The following is a 22,126-nucleotide window of genomic DNA, read 5'->3' on the forward strand; positions in this document are numbered from 1 at the left end:
ATTAATTTTAATAAGTGTTGAAAAATTAATAACACAGTCCTGTGATTTTACTAGTATCATTGTTTAGTACAAAGCGAAACTTAACTTTATAAAAGTATGTAATTTGAATGGAAAATATTAAGCAATAATATGTATACTACTCTAGGTATGACTAAAAATGGCATAAACAGTACCAAGATGAATAAAGTTCAGGTAACACAGGTAACTCGCTAGTATTGGTACCACATCTACTATATGACTTAAGTGTTACAAAACTGAAATCAGATTATCATAGAAAGTGTGGTGATTTGGCTCACCTGTTACCACATTTACATGGCATCATTAGGGAAATAACAGTTCCTTAACATTTAGTTCTTAGGCTTTTTCCATTTAATTACTCTATTCAGTCAATGAATATGGTGAATCTTTGAAAACGTATTAAGCATCTACTATGTACAAGGCCTCTGATGGGTAATTTCCAGGAATATAGAAATCTTTTAAAGACACACCACTTTCTTTCTTTAAAAATTTTTTGATAAGGTTTATTTTGAAAAGTAACACTTTCATAATCAATAATTTAGATAAGAAAGAGGAATATTGAGAAGATTCCCAACAATCCCACTATTTAGACAGAGATCAAAATGTTAGTGGGTTATTTACTTATAGACTTTTTTAAATGAAAATATTTATTTTATTAACGAGTTAGAACCAGAATGCACTTACTTTTTTTTTTTTTTTTTTTTGCGGTACGCGGGCCTCTCACTGTTGCGGCCTCTCCCATTGCGGAGCACAGGCTCCAGACACGCAGGCTCAGCAGCCAAGGCTCATGGGCCCAGCCGCTCCACGGCATGTGGGATCTTCCCGGACCGGGGCACGAACCTGTGTCCCCGGCATCGGCAGGCGGACTCTCAACCACTGAGCCACCAGGGAAGCCCTGCACTTACTTTTGTATCATATTTTCCCCCACTCACTGTTTCCATTTTCCCATGCTACTAAATATTTTCTAAAACATGATTTGAAGGACCAAATACAACATTTAACTATTCACCTACCAGTACATGTGGCTGAGTTCTAGCCAATAAAAGTTATCAGAAGGAATGTTCACCGCTCCAGGCCTGGCTCTTAAAACACATCACAGGGGATCCTGTACCTGCTCTTTTTTTCCCTAAACTGCCAGCTAGATGCAAAGAATCCAGTGGAGGGCTTGGGTTCCTCAGGGGATGGGAGATCCACTGAATGGGAAAAGCCTGGATCCCTAACGGGCTGGGAGGGGCGGAGTCCCTTCCCTCCCCCCAACCTGCAAAGAGGATGGGACTGTGATGTGATACATTTTCATTGTATGAAGCCCCTGAAGTTGTGGGGTTTGTCATAGCAGTAAGTCTACCCTCATTCATTGATGTTCTTCCTCAAAGTCTTAAAATCTTCCAAACTCCTGTTCACTGGTTTGGAAGCACCTTTTCTATGGGCCTTATTTTGACTTTTTCAGTTTGCTTAATCTCAGCTGAAGTCATTTATCTCGTCGTCAACTGGATGCGCGAATGTACTTTATTTCACTTACTGCCACTTCTCCAACCTAAGCAGAACAGGTCGCTGCGCATGATTTTGCCCTAGAAGACAAATGTTCTACCAAGAACTTATTTAAGAAGGTCCTGCAGGATCTTCTCCTTCTCCACCATCCATCTCGTTTTCTAACACTCTGTACCAAAAAGTTCACGGAACCTACAATCTTTAGGATGTACTTAGCATAAGTATGCTTCAGTATCTCATTTGAGGCCATTATACTTCCAGGACACAATGTAAGGTGAACCACTAGAGGTTTTTGCTCCAGGGGTGATATCGTTGAACTTATATTTTAGAAAAATAATAGTAGTGGTAGGTCGAATGGTTTTAAGAAATAGGAGATTAAACGATGGGAACATGGTAAAGAAACTGCAAAGAAATGTGAATCATAGCAGTGGGAAGAGATGCAAAAGGAAACATCAGTGATGGGGTGGTCCTGACTTGTTAATGATGAAATCTGGAAGGAAAAGTGGAAGAAACTATGAAAGATGTCTTAGAAATTTCTTTTTTAAGTGTCAATGGCTAAATCAGGAGCCTAGGAAGAATAGACGATTTGGTGGGAAAATAAATGAATTCCACTTAACGGAAATGAAACCTTGTGAATGGGTCAATCCTCACAAAGATTCGAAACTGAGGAAAAGAAAAAGAACTAGAACTGAATTCTAAACAATGCTGTCTTTTTACATAGCAGAATTTGTGATGAGACTGACAGTGAGTGGCCCGAGAGACAGGAAAACAACCAAGGGCCCAGAAGCCAAGGGATGAAACATTTCAGTAACAGTTCTACTGTACTGTTTAACCCGTCCATTAACTTAGTATTTTTTTATTTCTTGAAATTAGGTCTTTTCTCAATTTTACTCATATTTTCAGAGCTCTCTTTTCACTTCTTGAAGTGTATTAAATGTGATTATATTCTGTGTCTGGTAATTCTAACTGCTAAGTTTTCCAGGCAGCCTATTTTGTAGAATATTATTTCCCGCCCAGGGCTTTAGGAGTTCAGTGATTTTCAACTGTGAGTGACTCATCTTCTTAGGGACACAGGAACAGGACATTTTTCAAAGCCTGAGGTGAAGAGAGTTCTTTCAAAAAGGATTCACATTTGCAGTTCAGATGCCTTGTGACACCATTAGTCTGGGATCACTTTAAGTTCTTGGTCTGAGGTTTTCCTAGGCATCCAGGTTGTGTGAATTCTGACTGCAAACCAGGGTCAGGGCCACATTATGATGACTAGTTTCCTAGTTGGATGGTGTAGGGTATGTGTAGAGGGACGTTTCTGTTCAGGGTGAGGGGAATGTGTTCACTCAGTTCTCTCTCACCTTGGGGATGGAACCCTTCAGGGATCCTAGTTTTTGAGGTCCTATTAGGCTTTCCACTTTGGGATGGACCCTGAATTTGTTTTCTGTTCCTAAATCCTTGAACTCAGGATGTAAAAGATACTCAGGCACCCTAGGTTTGGCCAAAGCTCCAAGGCAAAAGCCAGCTTCCATACTCAGCTTACCTGTCTGTTCAGTCTTTTACCCTAGGATTTATTTTCTTGTTACCCATGCATGGACGCATTTAGAAAGATTGCAGAGGTATTTCACCTGGCACTTCCAGTTGTTTTCATCAGCTCAGTTGGCCCCGCACCTAAACTGCCACTGTTACTTGGGAGATTCTATCTCCAAGTACAGGTAGTTCCACTTGAGAATATACTGTACACATGAAAATCTAAACCAAATTGCCAAGTAATCACTTACACAGTTTCTTTAAATAACGTGTGCTGCCAGAGCCTTTAAAGAGTTTGTTTTACAGGTTATTAATTTAACTACTTACAAAGAGCCTGGAAGCAGCACAACAACTTCAGTGATTCGGAACCATAATAGTAGAAGAGTAATCAAAATATACCCATATTCTGACCTATTCTAACCACCTTCACGGTCAGAATCCTCGTCCAGGCTACCACGAGCCCCTGTCCGGATTATGAAAATAGCCTCCTAACTGGTCCTTGCTTTTATCGTTGTTCCTTTCCTTCACAAACCCAGAAGCCAGAGGCTGTGGTCCTACTTGGATGTGAGTTACATCAGGCCACCCCACCCACACTTTCTCAGCCAAAGCTCTCCTCCCGTCCTTGCTTTTCCTAAAACAAGCAGGAATGTTCTTGCCTCAGGGCCTTTGTATCTGCTGCCCTTTCAGCCTGAAGCCACCTCCGCTCAGGTAGCCATTCGCCCTGTTCCCTCAGCCCTTCAGGTCTTGTCCAGATATTATCCCCTCAATGCGACTGTCTCAGACTCTTTAAAATTGAAACCTTCCCTCACTCCCATCCGCATTCCAAATCCCACTTCCCTCCTTGATTTCTTTCCACAGTATTTGTCTTCTACTACACCACCTAAGTAAATGAGTTATTCTTGTAAGCTCTTAGGATAATTCTTGGCACATAAGTGATATACCAGCATTGATAACGATACGTGATCATTTACGTACCTTGTTTATTGTCTGACTCCATGACCACAAGGATTTCTGCTCCTCTAGTTTCCTGCTGTTTCCCATGATTTAAAACAATGGCTAGCACACGATACGTGCTCCAAACACTGCTGAATAAATAGAAATATCTATAAATATACAATAAAAGATCATAACAAGGGATTGTTAAAAATCTTTTTACATAGTTTGAGAAATAGAAGCCATCCCATAAGACCAAGACCTCAAAGACCATTCTCCAAAAAAAAAAAAAAGGAATTAAATTTCAAAACTCTTTGCAATATGCCAAAAGGTACATTTATCTAAACGACAGTATTTTTTTATGCAAAAAGATCTATTTCGCATTGCCTTGACCAATAGCTCTAAGAATACCATACTTCACTAAGTCTCGATTTGCATACAGGTACCACAATAACACCCATGCATATCATATGTCCTCACAAGTGAAAAGTCACAAACCAAAGTTTTAAATGACAGTGTTTTGAGCTCCCGTGAAGATCACCACTCTGGGCCCACGTCTCCCAGGTGTGGCCCTCCAAGTCGTCATTAACATAGAGCCACGTGTTCAAATAAAGAGAAAATGTACTGTTCATCGTTCAGTCTAAAAAGATGAAATTTCTGGGCATCAGCCAGGTGGAGAATGACGTCGTTGGAAAACATAAGGCTTAGAATGACCAGATATCTACTCCTAGGCCAGCCTCTAATTCCTGGATCATTTAGGATAATCTCCCTGCGTATACCCAGCATACACCTCAGTTTCATTAGTATGCAACTTTGCTTATCTCCTTTGAAGCGTCAGAAAAGGCTTCTAGGCATAGTCAATTACTAAAAATAACCCAATCTTATTATAACTAGTCAAAACCATTCAGAAGATGGTGCAAAGCGCTTCTTTGTCGTTCCCATCAAGTGCCTTTTGGGCTGCAGGCTGCCTTGGCCAAGCAGGACAATGTTCCTTCGTCCTTGGCCCCTTTCTTCTACTCCACACCGCTTCACCTCCCTGCAGAGAGCCTGCTCATCCAGCTACACCTATTGTGGTCCGGCCAAAGAGATTTGGCAAAATGCGTCACCTAGAATCTCACATTCTTTAATATGGGAACCTGATACCTTCAAGAGAAACCAGCCTCTGTTTTGCTAATACAGTTGGCAGTCTGCTGACAGTGGGTTCTAGGTCCTGAAAATATTTGGAAAAAAGAAAATTCCAGAAAATTTCAAAAAGCGAAACTTGAGGGGCTTCCCTGGTGGCGCAGTGGTTGAGAGTCCGCCTGCCGATGCAGGGGACACGGGTTCGTGCCCCGGTCCGGGAAGATCCCACATGCCGCGGAGCGACTGGGCCCGTGAGCCATGGCCGCTGAGCCTGCGCGTCCGGAGCCTGTGCTCCGCAACGGGAGAGGCCACGGCAGTGAGGGGCCCGCGTACTGCAAAAACAAAACACACACAAAAAAAGCAAAACTTGAATTTGTCACACTAATGGGAACTATTTAAATAGCATTTACATTGTACTTAACAACTATTTACATAGTATTTACATTGTATTAGGTATTATAAGCAACCTAGAGATGATTTAAAGTATAAAGAAAGATACGCATAGGTTATATGTGAATATATATCATTTTACACAAGGGACTTGAGCATCCTCGGATTTTGGTCCGAGGGGTCTTGGAACCAATCCCCCTCAGATAACGAGGGACAACTGTACTGATAATCTCTCGGAGCATAACTTTGATGCAACAGAGGTGGAACAGAAAGAAGCTCTTTCAGTAAGAGGCACCAAGAACCCACCTATCTTACATAAAATGAGAGTTGGCTAGACTCTCATTTCTAATTTCCCTTCAAGTATTAAAATTTCATGAAATTAGAGTATGAAATTCACTGAAGAAAGACTCAAGTTCTCAGCAGAGTGTGGTTAAATGACATAAAAAAGTCTTCAAAACTGAAATTTGTCAAGGTATTACTGTAAGTCCTATGACAGTTTGTGCATATAAACTTCCACATCAGTGGGCAGATAGGTAGTTTCAGTTTATTATCTAGGAATTACAGCACTCATTTTGGTCACATAAAAATGTAGAACGGTGCACCCTCCTTCCCCAGGGCAAAGCCACCTACTTCTAAAATACTTTTGCAAAACATTTAGATATTATCGCCTTTTAAGATCTATTGATTCAAAATGATTAAAGCATGGGGAAGAAAAGTACCTGAACCTCTATACACATTATCAAGTCGTACAAAGACACTGAAACGCTTAAAGATTAGGGAAAACTGAGATAAAGAATTTTATAGCTGAGGTGAAGTGGGGAGAGTGACTAGCTTCGGTTTCTAAGATTTTTATTTTTTAGTGACAGAAGTACCTGATATAATTTTTATTAGCTATAAAAAAGATTGGGTTATTTTTAGTAATGGACTATGCCTAGAAGCCTTTTCAGACAACTCAAAAGACAAACAACAGAATTGCATACAAAGCAACTGAGGTATAGACTGCAGAGAGCTTATGCGGAGAGATTACCCTAAATGATCTGAGAATCAGAGGCTGAACAGGAAGTAGATACCTGGTAATTCCAAATCTTTTATTTTCCAACTATGCCATACTGCATTTTGCTAATACCTGGAAAGTTCACCATTTTTTTAATTTGCATTTTTTAAATTAATTTTTATCGGAGTGTCGTTGCTTTACAATGTTGTATTAGTTTCTGCTGTACAACAAAGTGAATCAGCCATATGTATACATCTATCCCCTCTTATTTGGATTTCCTTCCCATTTAGGTCACCACAGAGCACTGAGTAGCGTTCCCTGTGCTATATAGTAGGTTCTCACTAGTTATGTATTTTATACATAGTAGTGTGATTATGTCAGTGCCAATCTCCCAATTCATGACCCACGCCCCGGCATTGTCTGTTCTTTACGTCTGTGTCTCTATTTCTGCTTTGCAAATAAGTTCATCTGTATAATTTTTCTAGATTCCACACTGGAAAGTTCATCTTTTCTTCAGTTATCTTCTAACAAGTGAGCAAAGAACAAGAACATTTTCTCTTCCTGTACATGTATGCAGTATATCTTCTATCACACAATGTTTCCAAACTTGCTTAAAACGTAAGAGTGAGCATGTGAAACACAGCACATGTCAACTATGCTTTCACTCCTTCTCCCCCAACACAGCAGGTCCTGTGTGCTAGGCACTGTGAACGTCTGGGAAGATGACACCAAATGAGGACATGGCCTGATGGGGCTGACAGACCGCTGAGTAAGCAATGACAAAGCTGAGCCCTACATGCCATGACCAAGCATGAACAGGGGGCTCGGACAGCATAGGGTAGGGCTGGGGTCTGAAGAGAACGGAGGAATCTGGAGGAACTGATGTATAAACTGATTCTGAAGGATGATGGGAGTTTGGTGGGAGGTAGTTGGTGCTGAAACTAAGAGAGTGTTCGGGTAAGGGAATAACCTGTGTGAAGGCCTAAAAGGGAGAGAGAACTTGGCCCATTCCAGAAACGGAGAGAAGGTCAACATAGCTGCAGTTTAGCTTGGAAAAGAGGATTCGTGGCCCAGCTGAGCCTGTGGAGGTAGTAGAGGCTGGCTCGCAAAGGTCTTTGGAATAAATTGAGAGGTTGGGGCTTAATTCTGAGACCAATGGGAAGTTGCTGAAGGGGTTCCAAATAAGACTGTTAGGAGACAGAATGTGGTTCAGTCGCCGCTTAAATAAATGGTCAAGTCAGAAGAGCACTTCTGAAATATGGGAGTCTGAAAACACTACAGACTCCTGGAGAGGTAGTGTTCTACAGCGTTCAATCTAAAAGAGCTTTTTTTTTTTTTTAATAAATTTATTTATTTATATTTGGCTGCGTTGGGTCTTCATTGCTGCTTGTGGGCTTTCTCTAGTTGCGGCGCGCGGGCTTTCTCTAGTTGCAGCGAGCAGGGGCTACTCTTCATTGTGGTGTGCGGGCTACTCACTGCAGTGGCTTCTCTTGTTGCGGAGCACAGGCTCTAGGCGTGCGGGCTTCAGTAGTTGTGGCGCGAGGGCTTCAGTAGTTGTGGTGCACGGGCTCAGTAGTTGTGGCTCGTGGGCTCTAGAGCACAGACTCAGTAGTTGTTAAAAGGGTTTTAAAATAAGCATTTCTGCCTTCACAACAGTGTAGGAGACCATTAACCTCATCAAATGGAAGCCCTAGTGACAACAGTCTTTATTCTAGATGAGCACAACTCAGGAATTATCCATCTCTTTAAGTTTATTACAGAAATAGTAATACATGGCAGAAAAAAAAAAAAGTAGAGAGGCAGAATTTGACTTGGTTGTATTCTACACAAGAGTGTAAATTTAAAAGTTTCAACCATCTATTAATATCACAGGACAATCAGAATTTCAGAATTGGAAGGGGTGTTCAAGATTCTTTGGCCCAACACCTTCGTTTTAGAGTTGAAGACACAGAGTATTTCTTTGCAAGATAATCAGAAATGAGCAATTATTTAAGATCTGAATTCTTTTTGAAAGACTTCAGCATATCATAATGGTAAGCGAAATACTACAAATAATAAATGGAATAACGAGTATTCTGATTTCCAGTGTTGTTCTTAAGCCTCCAAAGACCCTGACCTCCTAGGATTCAAAGGCTTGTGTGGCTCCCTTCCACACGGCACCAGACCACAGCTTCTGGACCCCTGTCTCTCTCTCTTTCTCTCCCTCCCTCCCTCTCCCAGATCTTTCCCTGCAGGAAGCCAGCTGCCTTGTCCTGAGCAGCTCTGTGACAAGGAACTGAAGTGTCCCTCAGTAGCCCGTGAGGCCTGCCTGTTGGCCTTGGGAGTGAACTTGGAAGCAGGTTCCTCCAGGCCCACCTGACAGCCTGGCAACAACCTCAGGAGAGACCCTGGGCCAGAGCCACCTAGCTGGGCCACTCCTGGATTCCCGACCCTCAGAACTACATGAAACAGTAAAAATTTGTTGCTTTAAAATGCTACATTTGGGGGTAATTTGTTATGCAGTAAGAGATAACTAATAAACACTGTCCAAAATTAATATATTCTTAACAAACTTAAGAATATATTCTTAAGTAAAAAAAAAATATTTTTTAAAGTATATTTTTTATACTTAAAAAATTTTAAATAACAATTATTTTCTAAACAATGTAATACTTTTTTTTTTTTTTTTGTCCGCGTGGCTTTCAGAATCTTAGTTCCCTGACCAGGGATCGAACCTGGGCCCCAGGCAGTGAAAGCACCGAGTCCTAACCACTGGACCACCAGGGAATTCCCTATAATACATTCTTAACTTAAAAATACTATCACGGATGTTCTTCTTTGAAAAGAGGTGATCAAACGGTTTACAGAATAGGCACTAGGATATTTAACCAGTAATTTATAGGTCACTGAGACTAATTTAACCTGAGCTCTTAACAATCACACATAGTTAAAATTGAACTTTGGTTGCTAATAGTACTTGCCCATGGCTATGTGTTCCCATTTCAATACAATTTAATTCTTTCCTTCCTTTCTTCCTTTTTTGGAAACCTCAGTAGACACAATGATCTGAATTTAAATTAAAATCATCACTTCCTTCTTAGTCCTGAGTAACCCTAGTAGGATTCAAAGTAAGGGGAAATAACAGTCTACCAGCTGATGGTGATAACCACGATAGCTAAAATAATCACCTTTCTAATTAAATAAAACCCACAAAGTTTTATCCTTGGAAGGAGAAGCTCCAGGTAAGGAGGACCAGTAGTTGATATAGTCCTGGCGTTTCTTCTAAGTTTCATCTTCTGTTTATATTCTCAATCCAATTATTCATTATTTCACCAAAAAATATTTATTGAACCCTTTCTACAAACGGGATACAAGGATGAACTGGACAGAAAAGGCTCCGTCCTCACATACCTTATGTAATTATCAGGGAGGGAGAGGTAGAGCACCCAGCAGGGTACCGGTCCCAGTTGGTGGGGAGGGCCCTGGGGGATGTGAGGGATTCCGGAGGAAGCGTGGGAAAGCTTTTGTGTCACTTCAGGCAAAAAGAATCCCCTGCCCGGAAGCAAAGGGAGTTCAAGACACACTTAGCAACTCAGATATTCAGCTTGGCTGCAGGATAAAGAAGGAAGGAAGGAGTGGTTAGACCCCCGGAGCGGGCATCTCACCTCTAAACAGCAGCCCCGGCAAGGGCGCAGCTCCTCATGGTGGGTTCCCCTCGGACAGAGCAGACAGGGGAAGAATTTAAAAGCAACGAATCTCGAGGCCCTGACCTTTTGCATCCTAAGAACATTTATATTCCGGGCCCAGAAGGCTAGCCCAGCTTGGCAAGGAGCATGGACGCAGCCACACGAATTCTGAGACTAGAAATCTAATCTCTAAAAATCTGATTTCTCTAGAAATCTAGTCTGCTTTGAATCCCAGCTTGAGAACAATGGTGACGTCAGCCCCACTCACGTGGCGTAAAGATTAAATGCAGTAACACGTGTGAAGCATCCTGCAAACACCAGGCCTTCAAAAGAATTATCTTTCCCCCATTACTGTGGAGCCCCCAGCTGAAGACACCATGTCACCACCTGCCACATGACACATGAGCCACCATAACCTGACAGAGGACAAGGCTCTCTTGGCCGTCCCGTGTCCCTCCAATTAAGTTCTGGTCTCAACCCTCTTTCCCGGCGAACCCCGGGTTAGACAAACCAGAAGTATTCCCCTACAACAATCCCTGTCATATGGTAACTGTAGTATTCATTAAGAAAAAACGAATTGCACCCAGACACACTGAGACTTGCCCCATTACTCTATCTGTACTTTATATTTGCATATGTACTTGACCTCCATTATTCCTTTTGATGATATTGTGAGGTGAGTATTGCAATCACTGTCCGGCAGACAAGAGCCCAAGGTGCAGAGAGGTTAAGTGACTGACCATGAACTAAGCTTTGGATGCATGTAGCTCCTCATTTTCTAAAGCGTTGGGTCAACTCTGCTGAGGCTGCCTCCTTGCAAATGCTGCAACAGGCTTGTATTTTATACTTTGAGTTTCTTTTAAACATTGCTAGGGGCTTCCCTGGTGACGCGGTGGTTGAGAGTCCACCTGCAGATGCAGGGGACACGGGTTCGTGCCCTGGTCCGGGAAGATCCCACATGCCGCGGAGCGGCTGGGCCCGTGAGCCATGGCCGCTGAGCCTGCGCGTCCGGAGCCTGTGCTCCGCAACGGGAGAGGCCTGCGTACCGCAAAAAAAAAAACAAAAAAAAAAAACATTGCTAGGACTCAGAGGAGCCTGGGCTTTTACAACCATATACCCACTGGTCAATTTCTAATTTTGTGTCCTTTCACACGTATTTTAAGTTCTCTGTGCAAAACTTAAAGAGGGTGGCAGGGTCATCTCTGAATACCATTTCTGCCCAAGAATCCTTCTGATTGCCTGAGGGAGTGATAAGGACCACTTTCAATTTGCACACCTGCCCGACTATGCCCATAAGAGTAAAAATAAAGCTTCCTATTTTCTTAATAATCAAAAGCTGTCTCCTCTGACTGCGCAAATGAGAGCACAAACAGAAGCTTTCATTACTCCTGGAAGACTTCGGCTGCTGACTTCAAATGGAATTATTCCCTCATGTGATAGGAGTAAGATCCCTTGAAGGTCACCTCCTCCAAGCCCAGTCTCTGTCTAAGGACGTCTGCTTTGCAAAGGAGCCCTCCCCACTGTGAACAGCCCAAGTTGGGTCCACAAATGATCTTGTTCCTGCTTTCCACAGTTATTTAAATAAACCTTTCCCCAAGCACCCCTTCCTTTCACTGTTTCTCTGAAGGTGGTGCACAGATGAGCTGGGTCAGAATCACCTGGGTACAGGTGATGCCTGGGTCCCCACATGGACCTGAATTGACTCAGGAGTGGGGCAGTAGCTTTCTACATTACCCAGCCGGTTCATACTTTATCAATCAAATTAAAGTCCAGGTCTTTTTCACCAAAAAAAAAAAAAAGGTCTTCAGCAGTCTCCCTCGTCCTATATGAAAAGCAACTGGTTTTGATTTAAGTAGTTGATAAAAATGCTGAGTCAGACAGTGACTTGTATTCAACCCATGACAGCCCTCCAGGTGCTGTATGTATTGGGCTTACATGCATTACTCTGCACAATTATCCAGCCAAGAACAGACCTGACCATATTGTCAGCCATTCTACATTTCCCCCTATTGTTCACTGCAAATATTTCGTGGGAATTCTGAAATGATCGGCATCTACAGAAATCCCCAATATACTAGGTAGTGTAACCCAAACCATGAAGCACATGGAGTTGGTCTGGTACAATTCTTTATCTATCCTGAATGACATTCTCTATTTCATTCTAGAAATTTAAATAACCGGGTTTCACTTGTTTTAAAGTACCTGCAGATAGGAGACAATATTAAGGAAGAAGGATCAACTTTTACCATCCTAAAACTTAAGAGAAGATATTAAACATTCTGTTCAACTTGAATTAGGCAGATACGGGGTCACACTGATAACATAATCACGTGCATCCGGCAATAGAGGCGACTGACATCTTTGTTCGGAGATATGGGCACAAAAATTATTTCCTCCGGCCAGGGCATCTGGCTAAACATTTGTCAATACCCTTTCCCGTGTAATGTAGGTCTCAGGCTTCTGAAAGGCTTTTGAAAAACAGAAATCAAGGAACCTCCATCAAACGGCAAAAATCGGGTCTGAAGGAGGCGACGAGGGTGGAGTATTTTTTTTTTTTTTTGAGTATTGTTTTACAAACCCCGAAATCCTCGGTCCTAGGAATAGAAACTTAGCCCTTGAACAAGGTTGGTACTGCTTATTCCCACTAGGTTGTTTTTCTTCTAATTAGCTCTGAGACAGCGACGTACTACCCTCTTTCCAAGTAAAGCTCCTGGGGTCCGGTGATATTTGCACATCACACCTGGGCCTTTCGGATACAAATCCGGCTCCTTAAGGAGCCGTGTGAAGAAGCGAGCACAATCAATAAGGAAATATCCTCCCAGCTATAAATCAGCCACGTGGAGCTGCGGCAACGGCCGCCGCGACTTCCTGGTTTCCTTCCCGCCCGCCCCGCGGCGGGGGCCGGGGGCCCGGCGTTAAGGCCGGAGTTACAGCCCGAAAGGACAATAAAAGTTGGGGACCCGGGCAGCTTTTAGGGCTGAGCGGTGGGGCCGAGGCTGAGGACAGACCTGGGGAGAGTGTAAGTTAGTCGCATGGTAGCAGGACCTGGGGGGGTCGGGTGGACAGCGGCGGGGAAGGGGCTGCGGACCGGCCGGGGGCCGCCCAGCGAGGGCGTGGGGGCGGGAGCGGCCGGGGGAGGGAGGGGAGAGCGGGGGTGGGGCGGCCCGCCAGGCGAGGGGAGTTCCGGATCGGAGGCGGGGAGGGCGGCCGCCGGGCGGCGGGGGCGGGAGGAGGAGGCGGCGAGCGCGGAGGGGGAAGGAGGGAGGGGAGAGCGGTGGCGGCGGCTGCGCCCGGCTGTGCGCCTCTCGCCGCCGGAGGAAGATGAGGCTGAAGATCGGGCTCCTCTTACGCAGTTTGCTGGTGGTGGGCAGCTTCCTGGTGCTGGTGGTCCTCTGGTCCTCCCTATCCCCGCGGCCGGACGAGCCGAGCCCGCTGAGCAGGATGAGGGTGAGTGACCCGCCCGCCCCCTCCGGCGGCGGAGAGCTGCAACTTGTTTTGTTCGCGCGCCTGGCGGGAGCGGGGTCGGCGGGTCGAGCGCGGGCTCCGCAGGTGGCGCGACGGGCGGGTGGGGGCCCCGAACCCCGCGTCCGGTCCCAGCCCCCACCGCACCTCCCCGCGCCACCCCGCCCCGCGCTGCGGGGGGGGCTCGGTGGCCGCCCTCCGCACCTGGAACGCGGGCTGGAGGAGAGAAGGGCCGGGCCAGGACCGCCGCGGCAGCAGCCGGGGACGCGGGGCTGGTCCGGACTGCGGCCTGTGGCGCGCGCATGCCTGACGGAGGCGAGGGGCCGCGGCCGCCGCCACCGCCGGTGCGGACCAGGCCCCTGGGTCTGGCCGCCCCCGCGCGTCCGGGGCGCCCCCCTCCTCCCGGTCTCCGGCGCCCCCGGCTGCCAGCCCGGGTGGGAACGCGCGGCCCCGCCTCCGGCTCCGCGGAGAGCGCCGCCCCCTCGGCTTCGGCGCCGAGACTGGCGATGCGCGGCCGAGGCCTCGCCCAGGACTGGCCTCCCTCCGCCTCCCGCTCCCCCGCTCCCCCCCTCCCCTCCCGGCGGCCGCTCTCGCCCGCCTGCGGACCACCGCCCCGGAGCCCCCTCCATCGGCCGCCCCGTCGGGCCGGAGCCCGCCTCTCCTCCCCTCTTCCCTCCCCCGGTTGCGGCCGGGCCGCGGGGCCGCCAAACTAACTTGTGCGGTCGACGCCCGCGCCGAGGGCTCCTCCGGACGCGCTGTCCGCCGCCCGACTCTCCCGGTCTGTGGGGCTCCGTCGGCGCCCCGGGACGTGGGTGACCTGGGCCCCGGGCTGCGGCCCCGCTGACCCGGCCGCGCCCCCGGCCCGACCTGCCCGCCTTTATGGCCGCGCCCCTCCTTCCCCTGGGACGCGGGAGCCGGGGGCTCGGGGGCTGGGCAGCTGTGCTGCTTTCAGCGCCTTGTGCAAACAGCGTCTGCATTGCATCCGAGGGGTCGCCTTTATTAACTTTCCTTTTGGAAAGTTAGCGTCTGGAAGTAGAGGGAGAAGGCGTCCTTTCAACACTAAGAATCGTAGGAAGAGATTCCCTTATCTGCTCCTGCCCCTGTGATGAGGGAAGGTTTACGCTTGAGATTTACTCTTAAGTTTTAGTGTGTATTTGAAGACACAACGGCACTGGAATCTCTTTATAACGTCTGGGGTGGATTCCCGTCTAAGTCATCTGAGTTAATGGTAATAAAAAGTACCCAGTTTTCCTTTTGAATGTGTCTGTGGTTTTAAGTCCCTCAGCTCTCATGGAGTGATGGTGACCTCTTTATGATTTTGCTTCAAAATGACTTATTGAGAAAGGACGACTGAATATTGCAGTTGTTTGAAAGCATTTGTGATCAAATGGCCTTTATACTGAGAGCTAATAAAGACATAAAGATGCTATTTCCTGGGGGAAGAAATTGAGGAAAGAGTGACAGAACTAGCCATATTCAGAATGTTCTGCAGTTCAGATAACAAGTCTTCTAAAGGGGTGATGGAGCGTCAGCCCCAATGCCTATTTCCTCTGAAATATTATATTAGTGCTGGTACAAGTACTGAGCCACGAGCTCATTTAATAGCTGTAGGAGATGGTTATAACTTGATTTTTGGTCCAACTTATTGGATAAAGTTTGTCGGTGGGTCCAGGGTAATTTCTGTCATTTGCCAAAGACTGAAGCTAGCTTTTTAAGACTTTCAAACAATTTAAGAAGAATGCTTTATGTATGTGGAGAGCCAGACCCTTTTATTAAGTTTGTGGGTAAATATTAACTAAGCAAGTTAAGGTATAGCTTATAAATCATAAAAGCATAAATAAGGGACTATTGCCTCCCTTTAATAAAAGCTAACCTAAATGTTTCTGAAATACAGCAGTAGAAGTACATCTCCTTTCGGGAAAATTCTGACTCTGATTATGATTACACATACTCCACTCACTGTGAAACACCTGCCTCTCCTTAACACTAATCCATGTATAGGGCTTTTTTGGATTCTGATAAATGGCCTGAGATAGTCTAGGACAATCCCATTTACCAAATACAGGTTATGCTTCTATTCTAGCAAGCTGGTCCTGGTGGGTCCACCCTGTGCAGGTTTTTGCCTCATACTTTCAGTGTTCCAGGCACAAAAGTCTGCCGTAGCCTGGTGCTTTTTTTTCCCTGGACTACTTCCTCCTTTAGATCTGCCCAGCAAAATGCGTCACCTGTGGTCAAGACAAGAGGAACACATTTATTTTCGCTTTCCCATCTCCGGGCCTCTTGCTGTTTCTCTGATGTGAATGATGTGAAAAGTGATCTTACCGTTCAAATTGTACTCTGTTGTATACGATTTGATTTATTCAACAAACATTTTTGAGTACCTCCCATGTCCTGGTGCTAGTTGTTAAGAAAGTACTCCTTGCTCCTAAACTCATGGATCTTGTAGGCTAGTGGGTCAAAAATCACATTAATCAAGATTTCACAAATCTGTAAATAAAAATCGTGCCACCACATGCGATGGAAAAAAAAAAACCCACAGAGGGTAAGAAAATGGAGGAACTTGGTCATATGAAACCTTACCTGAAGAAATGGCTTTTGAGTTGAAATCTGCAGATTTGAAGAAGAGTCATTGTTGATCTGGGTATGGGAGGGGGACACCCCTGAGAGGGAAAAGTATGTGCAAAGGTCCTGAGGTGGGAGGTAGCATGGTGAGCTGAGGAAGTGGAAGAAGGCCAGCGTAATTACAAGATGGAGGGCGAGGTTTCAGAGAGACCATGCCAGGAATCAGGTCTTTAGAGCAGCCATTAACTCCAAGGATGGAGCTCGTTGAAGGATTTTTAAATAGGGGAGAGGTGGGCTGAGATTTGTGCTTTGAAAAGACCACTCTAGCTGAATTGGTTTAGAGCAGATAGGAATCCTGTTGGAGGTTATAATAGCCCAGGTGAAACGTGATGTTGATGGCATTGGCAGGGTGACAGTGGAAGGAGAGAAAAGTCAGTTGATTCAAGAGCTATTAAACGAAGATGCAGAGGCACCAGGACTAGGTGTCTGCATGTGGGAGTGAAGGAGAAGGAAGGTGTCCAGAGGCACCCGATAGGCGGTAGAAGGATGACAGATTGTTTATTACATGGAAGGTTCTGAAGACAAAATCCATACGTTCTGATGTTATGTTTTATGGTTATAATGGGAAGGCTTATCATCTTAGGCTTTGTCCTCTGAATATTTTAAGGTCAGCATTTATTAAAACCATCTGTTTAGCACTTGCAAAGCGTAGACGGTACCTTTAATTAATAAATTATAGTATTTCCCAGACCATTCTCCCGGGTTTCGGCGCTGAGTGTTTAACGTTGAATCATTAGTCTCTGAAAATACAGGTCTGGAATGGAGATGTTGAAAGACCTTCAGTGGCTCTTTAACAGCAAATTCAGTACTCGTGAGAAGCTGCATGTAAACCGGCAGCTCTCTGTGTGTGCAAACGTTACTTGACTCAAACTATTAATGCCACTTAGGCACAGAGCATCCATTGCTAGATGGAGAGGTTTTATGGGATAAGCTAAGACCAGTGGGAAGGAACATTGCTTAATGAGGCTGTGACTGAATTGATCACCCAGTCAGTCAGGTTCTACCTTAACAAAGCCTTTTATCTCAGCGATGATCCGCTGCAACCAGAAAAGCTCTGCCCTTGACCATGAGATTTCTGTTTCAAATGGAAGCTTGTTTATTAGGGATGGAGCTATCACTTAGAAGAAATGTAGTGTCTTAAGAGGTCACTGTTGTTTCAGTTCCCCAAGTGAAATGCCCTGGGATTAGCTTTCATTTCATTTTGCTGTCCTCCCCCACCCTTGCAGTTAAAAACTCCCTGATTACCAAGTCTAAGAAATTTAGGCTCCATAGGCCTCCTGAAATCAATGCTGAGTTTTGCATACACGTGCGTTCCTCTGGGCGGCTGAGAATCAGAAGCTTTCAGGTTTCTTAAAGGTACCTGCGAAGCACTGAGTCCTTGGGAGGCAGAATGCCTGTTTCCTGCCCATGGAATTTCTCCCTTGTCTTCCATGGTGCTGAAGCACTCATTACACCCTGGAAATGCAAACATTCCCGAGAATTGCTGTATCTGCCATTCTGTGGAAGTGTTTCCCGTCCAGTGCTGGAAGGTCAGGCATCAATCCTGTTACTACCACCCCCCTTCCCCCACTGAGAATACCAAGACAGTCTCAAGGAAAAGTCCCTGTTCTTAAAGGGATCACATCCTAGTTGAAAAAAAGGATGCAGCACCCACATGGCCTGGGCTCTTTCTCCATCCTTACTCTGGTAGCTGGGTAAGGAAACCTCGCTATGGGAACTGTCGCAGGACGTTTCCTTAGCGGGTGGTGAAGGCTTAGAATAGCCATTCGGGGAGTGCACAATTATTAGTAAAAAAAAAAAAAAAAGAATGGAAACTGTTGAGCTGTTGAATCTGGGTAACTATTTTGTGATGGGGTCGGCTGCGTGGAATGGGAGATAAGGTGTGGGCTTCGATTTGTTAATAGTGAATTAGAGGCAGGGAGAAAGAAAGGAATGCATCGTGAATGAACATCACAATTCTGAGCTTGGGCCATTTGTAAACAGAATATTTGTAACTTCTAACTTGATTTGTTAAAAAAAAGGTTGGTCAGGAAGATTTGAACAGCTGGTGACTATTGGAACATGGTTGCGATTATTCAGCTCCAACCTCGACTGTTGCCTTTGTTCATCTTTTAGATTCTAATTTTCATCCCTGAAGAATGAATGTACAATCTGACAGAAGAAGAAAAGCAGTGAAATCCAGAATTTAAAATTTCTAGAGTAGAACGGACACAGCCTGAGGCTATGAAAGGAATGATTTTATGGTTGGAGTTCGTGTGGTGGAAGAGGGAAGGGTGAGAAGGTAGAATATGTGTTAACCACGTGGACAGAATTCTGTGAGAATTGGGAGATGTGTTTGTACTGTAAACATGGCTGTCATTCACTCAACAGACAGTTCGAATATCCCTTGAGTGTTTACTAAGCACCATCCGTGGCTCCAGGCCTCGGAGAGGCTATGCTGGAGAGGAAGTAGAAAGCTTTGGCGGAAGGAAAATGCTACTCAGGTCATGACCTACTAACCACACAGAAGGTGTTGGTCCATAAGAACAGTCATTCTCTTTCCATTCAGGAATCAGGCCTTGTTACCACACCTCCCAGCCTCCAGCCTTCCACCTGCTCTAAACAGTGAATCGAGGAAACTGGAGGTACTGGGCTGGCGCCGGGGATGCAGGGGTGTTGAGGACACGGGCTCCATTTCCTCTCACACGCGAGGGTGTCACCGCCACCCAGAGGTTCCTCCCCAGCTGCAGGAGGTGGATGCTCGGAGGCCAGAGCCCGGCATTCAGCTCCACCTGGAGCGTCGGTGGGATTCCGACAGGGTTCCAGACAGTAGGAATGTGGTGAGACCAGAGGGAAGGCCGACAAGTGGTGGAACTGGAGGTTGGAAAAGTAAGTTGAGGCCCTGTTTTGAAGGTATTGAATGGCAGGCTGAGGAATTGGGTTGGGGTTTTACTGATTCAGCAGTAAGAGCAGCTTTTTGGAAGCTTTTGGAAGGGAGTTGGGGAGTGGTGACGTTCAGCTGCTGATTCCCTGAGTCAAGGATTCAAAAACACCTGTGGTCTATGAAGTACCATCTACTGCTCTAGACATTGGAGGTACTATAAAGTAGCAAAAAAAACGCTGTCATAACAGATCACATCTGTGAGTCCTTTGTGCCAGGTCAGCATTCTGCGTGTGTGGTGTTAATTGTAGCAATAACCCTCCCATGCAGTCTGATGTAATCCTCACTGAGTTACAGAGCCTTGAACCCTGCCCAAGGTCATTTACACAGTCAGTCTCAGCACAGTCCTGACTTCTGCTGTGCCTTCTGACCTCCCGCAGATTTTAACAACACAGATGAGCTCCTGTGGACACCATTGAAGGGGCCCGCAGAGACGCTGGCGAGGTCATCTCACACGGAGAGAAGCATGTGAGGCGCTGGCGGAGGGGAAGGGCCCAGGACCCCGCGGGGGAGGCGGGGAACGTGATGGCTGAGCTGAGTCCCGGATGTAGCTCTCAGGAAAGAGCCTCTCCAGCCGAGGGGACAGGCGGGGCTGCCCTGAGGGTGGAGGAGGCAGGAATGCATGAGAAGTAGATAGAAGGCCAGCGCGGTGGTGGTGGTGGTGGTGGGAGCTGGGTGCGTCGATGCTCTGGGCTGGGTGATGAATTACGTGGTCATCATCGCACCAGGCATTGCCCTAGATAAACAACACGAGTAATTACCTTTCTGCCTCAGGTCTGTGCGCCAGACGCACGAATAACAGTTGCAGGGGGTAGAGGAGGGTCGTACTAGCTACTGGGTCCCCGGGTCACAGGGAAAGCAGCGTCCGGCCACGGGGTGGGGTGCAGTCAGAGTGGTCCCCGGGAGAGCAGGTCCGACGGTGAGCGCGGGGACAGGGCCTGGGCACGCAGAAGCAGGAAAGATCGCGGCAGACCCTGGGGAATGGTGGCTAGAAGAGTGGGTCGGGGCCCGGAGGGATGGAAGAGAGCTTGGCGAGAGAAACGGAGACTGAGCCCTGAAACACTGAGTACTGTGAATGGTTCCGGCTGGCTCCGAGGAGTGATCTGGGAGCGGTGCCTAGGCCAGATTTCCGTGAGGAGAGAAATGTCCCTGTAGCTCATGCTGAGCCTAAACCGGGAGGGGGACCAAGGAAATGAATATGTGGGGAGAGAGATGATGATGACGGTAAGGTTAGCGGTGTGGCCGGTTGGAGGAGGGGCTGTGCTGGTGGAACGGGCAGGGAGGATGCTGATGCCTCAGAAGGAACAGAACCGACTGAAGCGGCAGTTCTCAACCTTGAGCAGGAATCAGAGTCGCCCAGAGTGTCTTAAAACCCGGGTCATCTGGCATCCTGCCCGCACTTTCTGAATCAGTAGGTCTGGGGTGGGGCAGATAATTTGCGCTGCTAACTGTTCCCAGGTGATGCTGCTGCTGGCCCAGGGACCAGACTTGGCGAAGTGCTGGTCTAGAGCACAAGTAGAGTTGGGGGTCCGTAAGACAGAACATTTGTGCGGTTTGGGCATAAAGTGCTTACAGGCCACAGGTCAGTGGTGTGGAGGTGTCTGCTGGGTAGATGGAGCCCAGAACGGGCATCAGACCTGGATGCAAAGTGTGAGCTCCTGGGTAGGAGCCCAGCTCCAGTCTGGGGCCTGGGTACTGGAGTGGTAGCTTAGGGCGTGGACGGAGGAGAAAAACGTGGGCATGAAAGAGGAACGGGGGAAATGCCAGGAAAGGTGAAAGAGGGCTCAGGGCAGAAGTCAGATGACTTGGAGAGTCTTGCCCGACCACCAGCAATTCCAAGTGCCACAGCATTTGACCAAGAACTGATGAGAACGAAGGATGTAGTGAGCGGCCGTGGAAGCAGGAACACCTGCCGCTGCGCCACCCCCTGGAACCTGGGGTAGAGGAGGGCCTGCAGCACATCTCGGTAAATGCGATGCCCAGGAACATTGGCTCAGGTAAAAAAAGAAGTTCAAGTGGTGAACACTCATCTTCCCTAGGGGAAAACTACAAATCGAGAAAGGGTTTTACTAGAGAGCCGTGAGTACCGAAGAGGACTTCCCCCACATTTGGGGTTATCTCTGTTCTGCCTTAATTAGGCCTCTCACCCCCACCTCGTGTGTGTATAGAGACACAGGTGTCCATATGTTTTAAGCTGAACCACAGTCATGTAATTTTGATAATGTAGACTATATATACACATTGTATTAAAATATGATAATACATATTAGGCATTTGGGGCATTCTTTTAGTCTGAAATCCAGGTAACTTGGAAAGCTGTGATTAGAACATTGGAGGTACTATAAAGTAGTAAAAAACAACAACAGTCCAGTATAATATACTGCAGGGTACAGGGTACATTTTAATATGTGAAGTTGGGAAAGGAATTTTATCCTGAGAATATTAGGCAATTTTCAGTTTGTAATAATACATTAATTTGGCTGATGTGTAACTAAATGAAGAAACAATAGCAAAACTGTAGGCTCAGCATTTCAGTGATGTTGGTTTTTTGAAATGAGGTCTACGGTTTAATTCTGGTTCAGTGCTATGATCCTAAAAGCAACCCTGAGACAAGTTGAACTGCACTTACCCAGGGCTTCGGTCTTTTTTGGAGAGGGGAGAAGTAACTTGCAGTTGCTTCATTTGGTAAAAATCCTGAATATTTTCAAAATGAGAAATGTTCTCATTTTTGCTCCATTATAAATTCCCTTCTGGGCTCCCTGGCCTTTGTAGTGTTTTAAAGTGTGGCTCCCGAGAAGCATTTAAACATGCCAGTAGGGATGCCTGATCCCAGCTCACTGAGTGTAAGAACGGCTACAGTGAAACTTGAGGAAAACCTTAACTTTGCATTATCTAATTAGGTTTGTAGAATTGCTGTAGAACAGCCTGGTTTCCGAAGTTTAGAAGGTACAATTAGCTGCAGTATTATATCAATACCAACGAGCCTGCTAAGAG

General features: G+C 46.2%; 1 protein-coding gene and 1 long non-coding RNA gene across 11 annotated transcripts in view; one reads left to right on the forward strand and one right to left on the reverse strand.

The window, feature by feature from the left end:
- LOC109549529 (uncharacterized) overlaps positions 1 to 14,491 on the reverse strand; it is a 52,050-nt gene extending 37,559 nt beyond the window's left edge. Inside the window, exons 1-2 of one of the 6 annotated variants that reach the window (XR_012332340.1) lie at positions 10,108 to 12,769; positions 4,000 to 4,109 (exon numbers count right to left, since the gene is read on the reverse strand). This is a non-coding gene — a long non-coding RNA (uncharacterized lncRNA). Of the gene's footprint in view, positions 1 to 3,999; positions 4,110 to 10,107; positions 12,770 to 13,477; positions 13,608 to 13,794; positions 14,101 to 14,304 lie in introns of those variants that run through there. The other 5 variants (XR_012332343.1, XR_012332344.1, XR_012332342.1 and 2 more) reach the window with 5 other exon arrangements.
- GALNT7 (polypeptide N-acetylgalactosaminyltransferase 7) overlaps positions 13,023 to 22,126 on the forward strand; it is a 117,598-nt gene continuing 108,494 nt past the window's right edge. For 2 of the 5 annotated variants that reach the window (XM_019932351.3, XM_019932357.3), the window contains exon 1: positions 13,378 to 13,575. In XM_019932351.3, the coding sequence (XP_019787910.1) occupies positions 13,450 to 13,575 (126 nt within the window). In that variant the 5' untranslated portion in view covers positions 13,378 to 13,449. Of the gene's footprint in view, positions 13,148 to 13,375; positions 13,576 to 22,126 lie in introns of those variants that run through there. The other 3 variants (XM_073805750.1, XR_002175832.3, XM_019932352.3) reach the window with 3 other exon arrangements.

Source organism: Tursiops truncatus, chromosome 6, assembly GCF_011762595.2.
Source record: "Tursiops truncatus isolate mTurTru1 chromosome 6, mTurTru1.mat.Y, whole genome shotgun sequence".
NCBI classification, from domain to species: Eukaryota; Metazoa; Chordata; class Mammalia; order Artiodactyla; family Delphinidae; genus Tursiops; species Tursiops truncatus.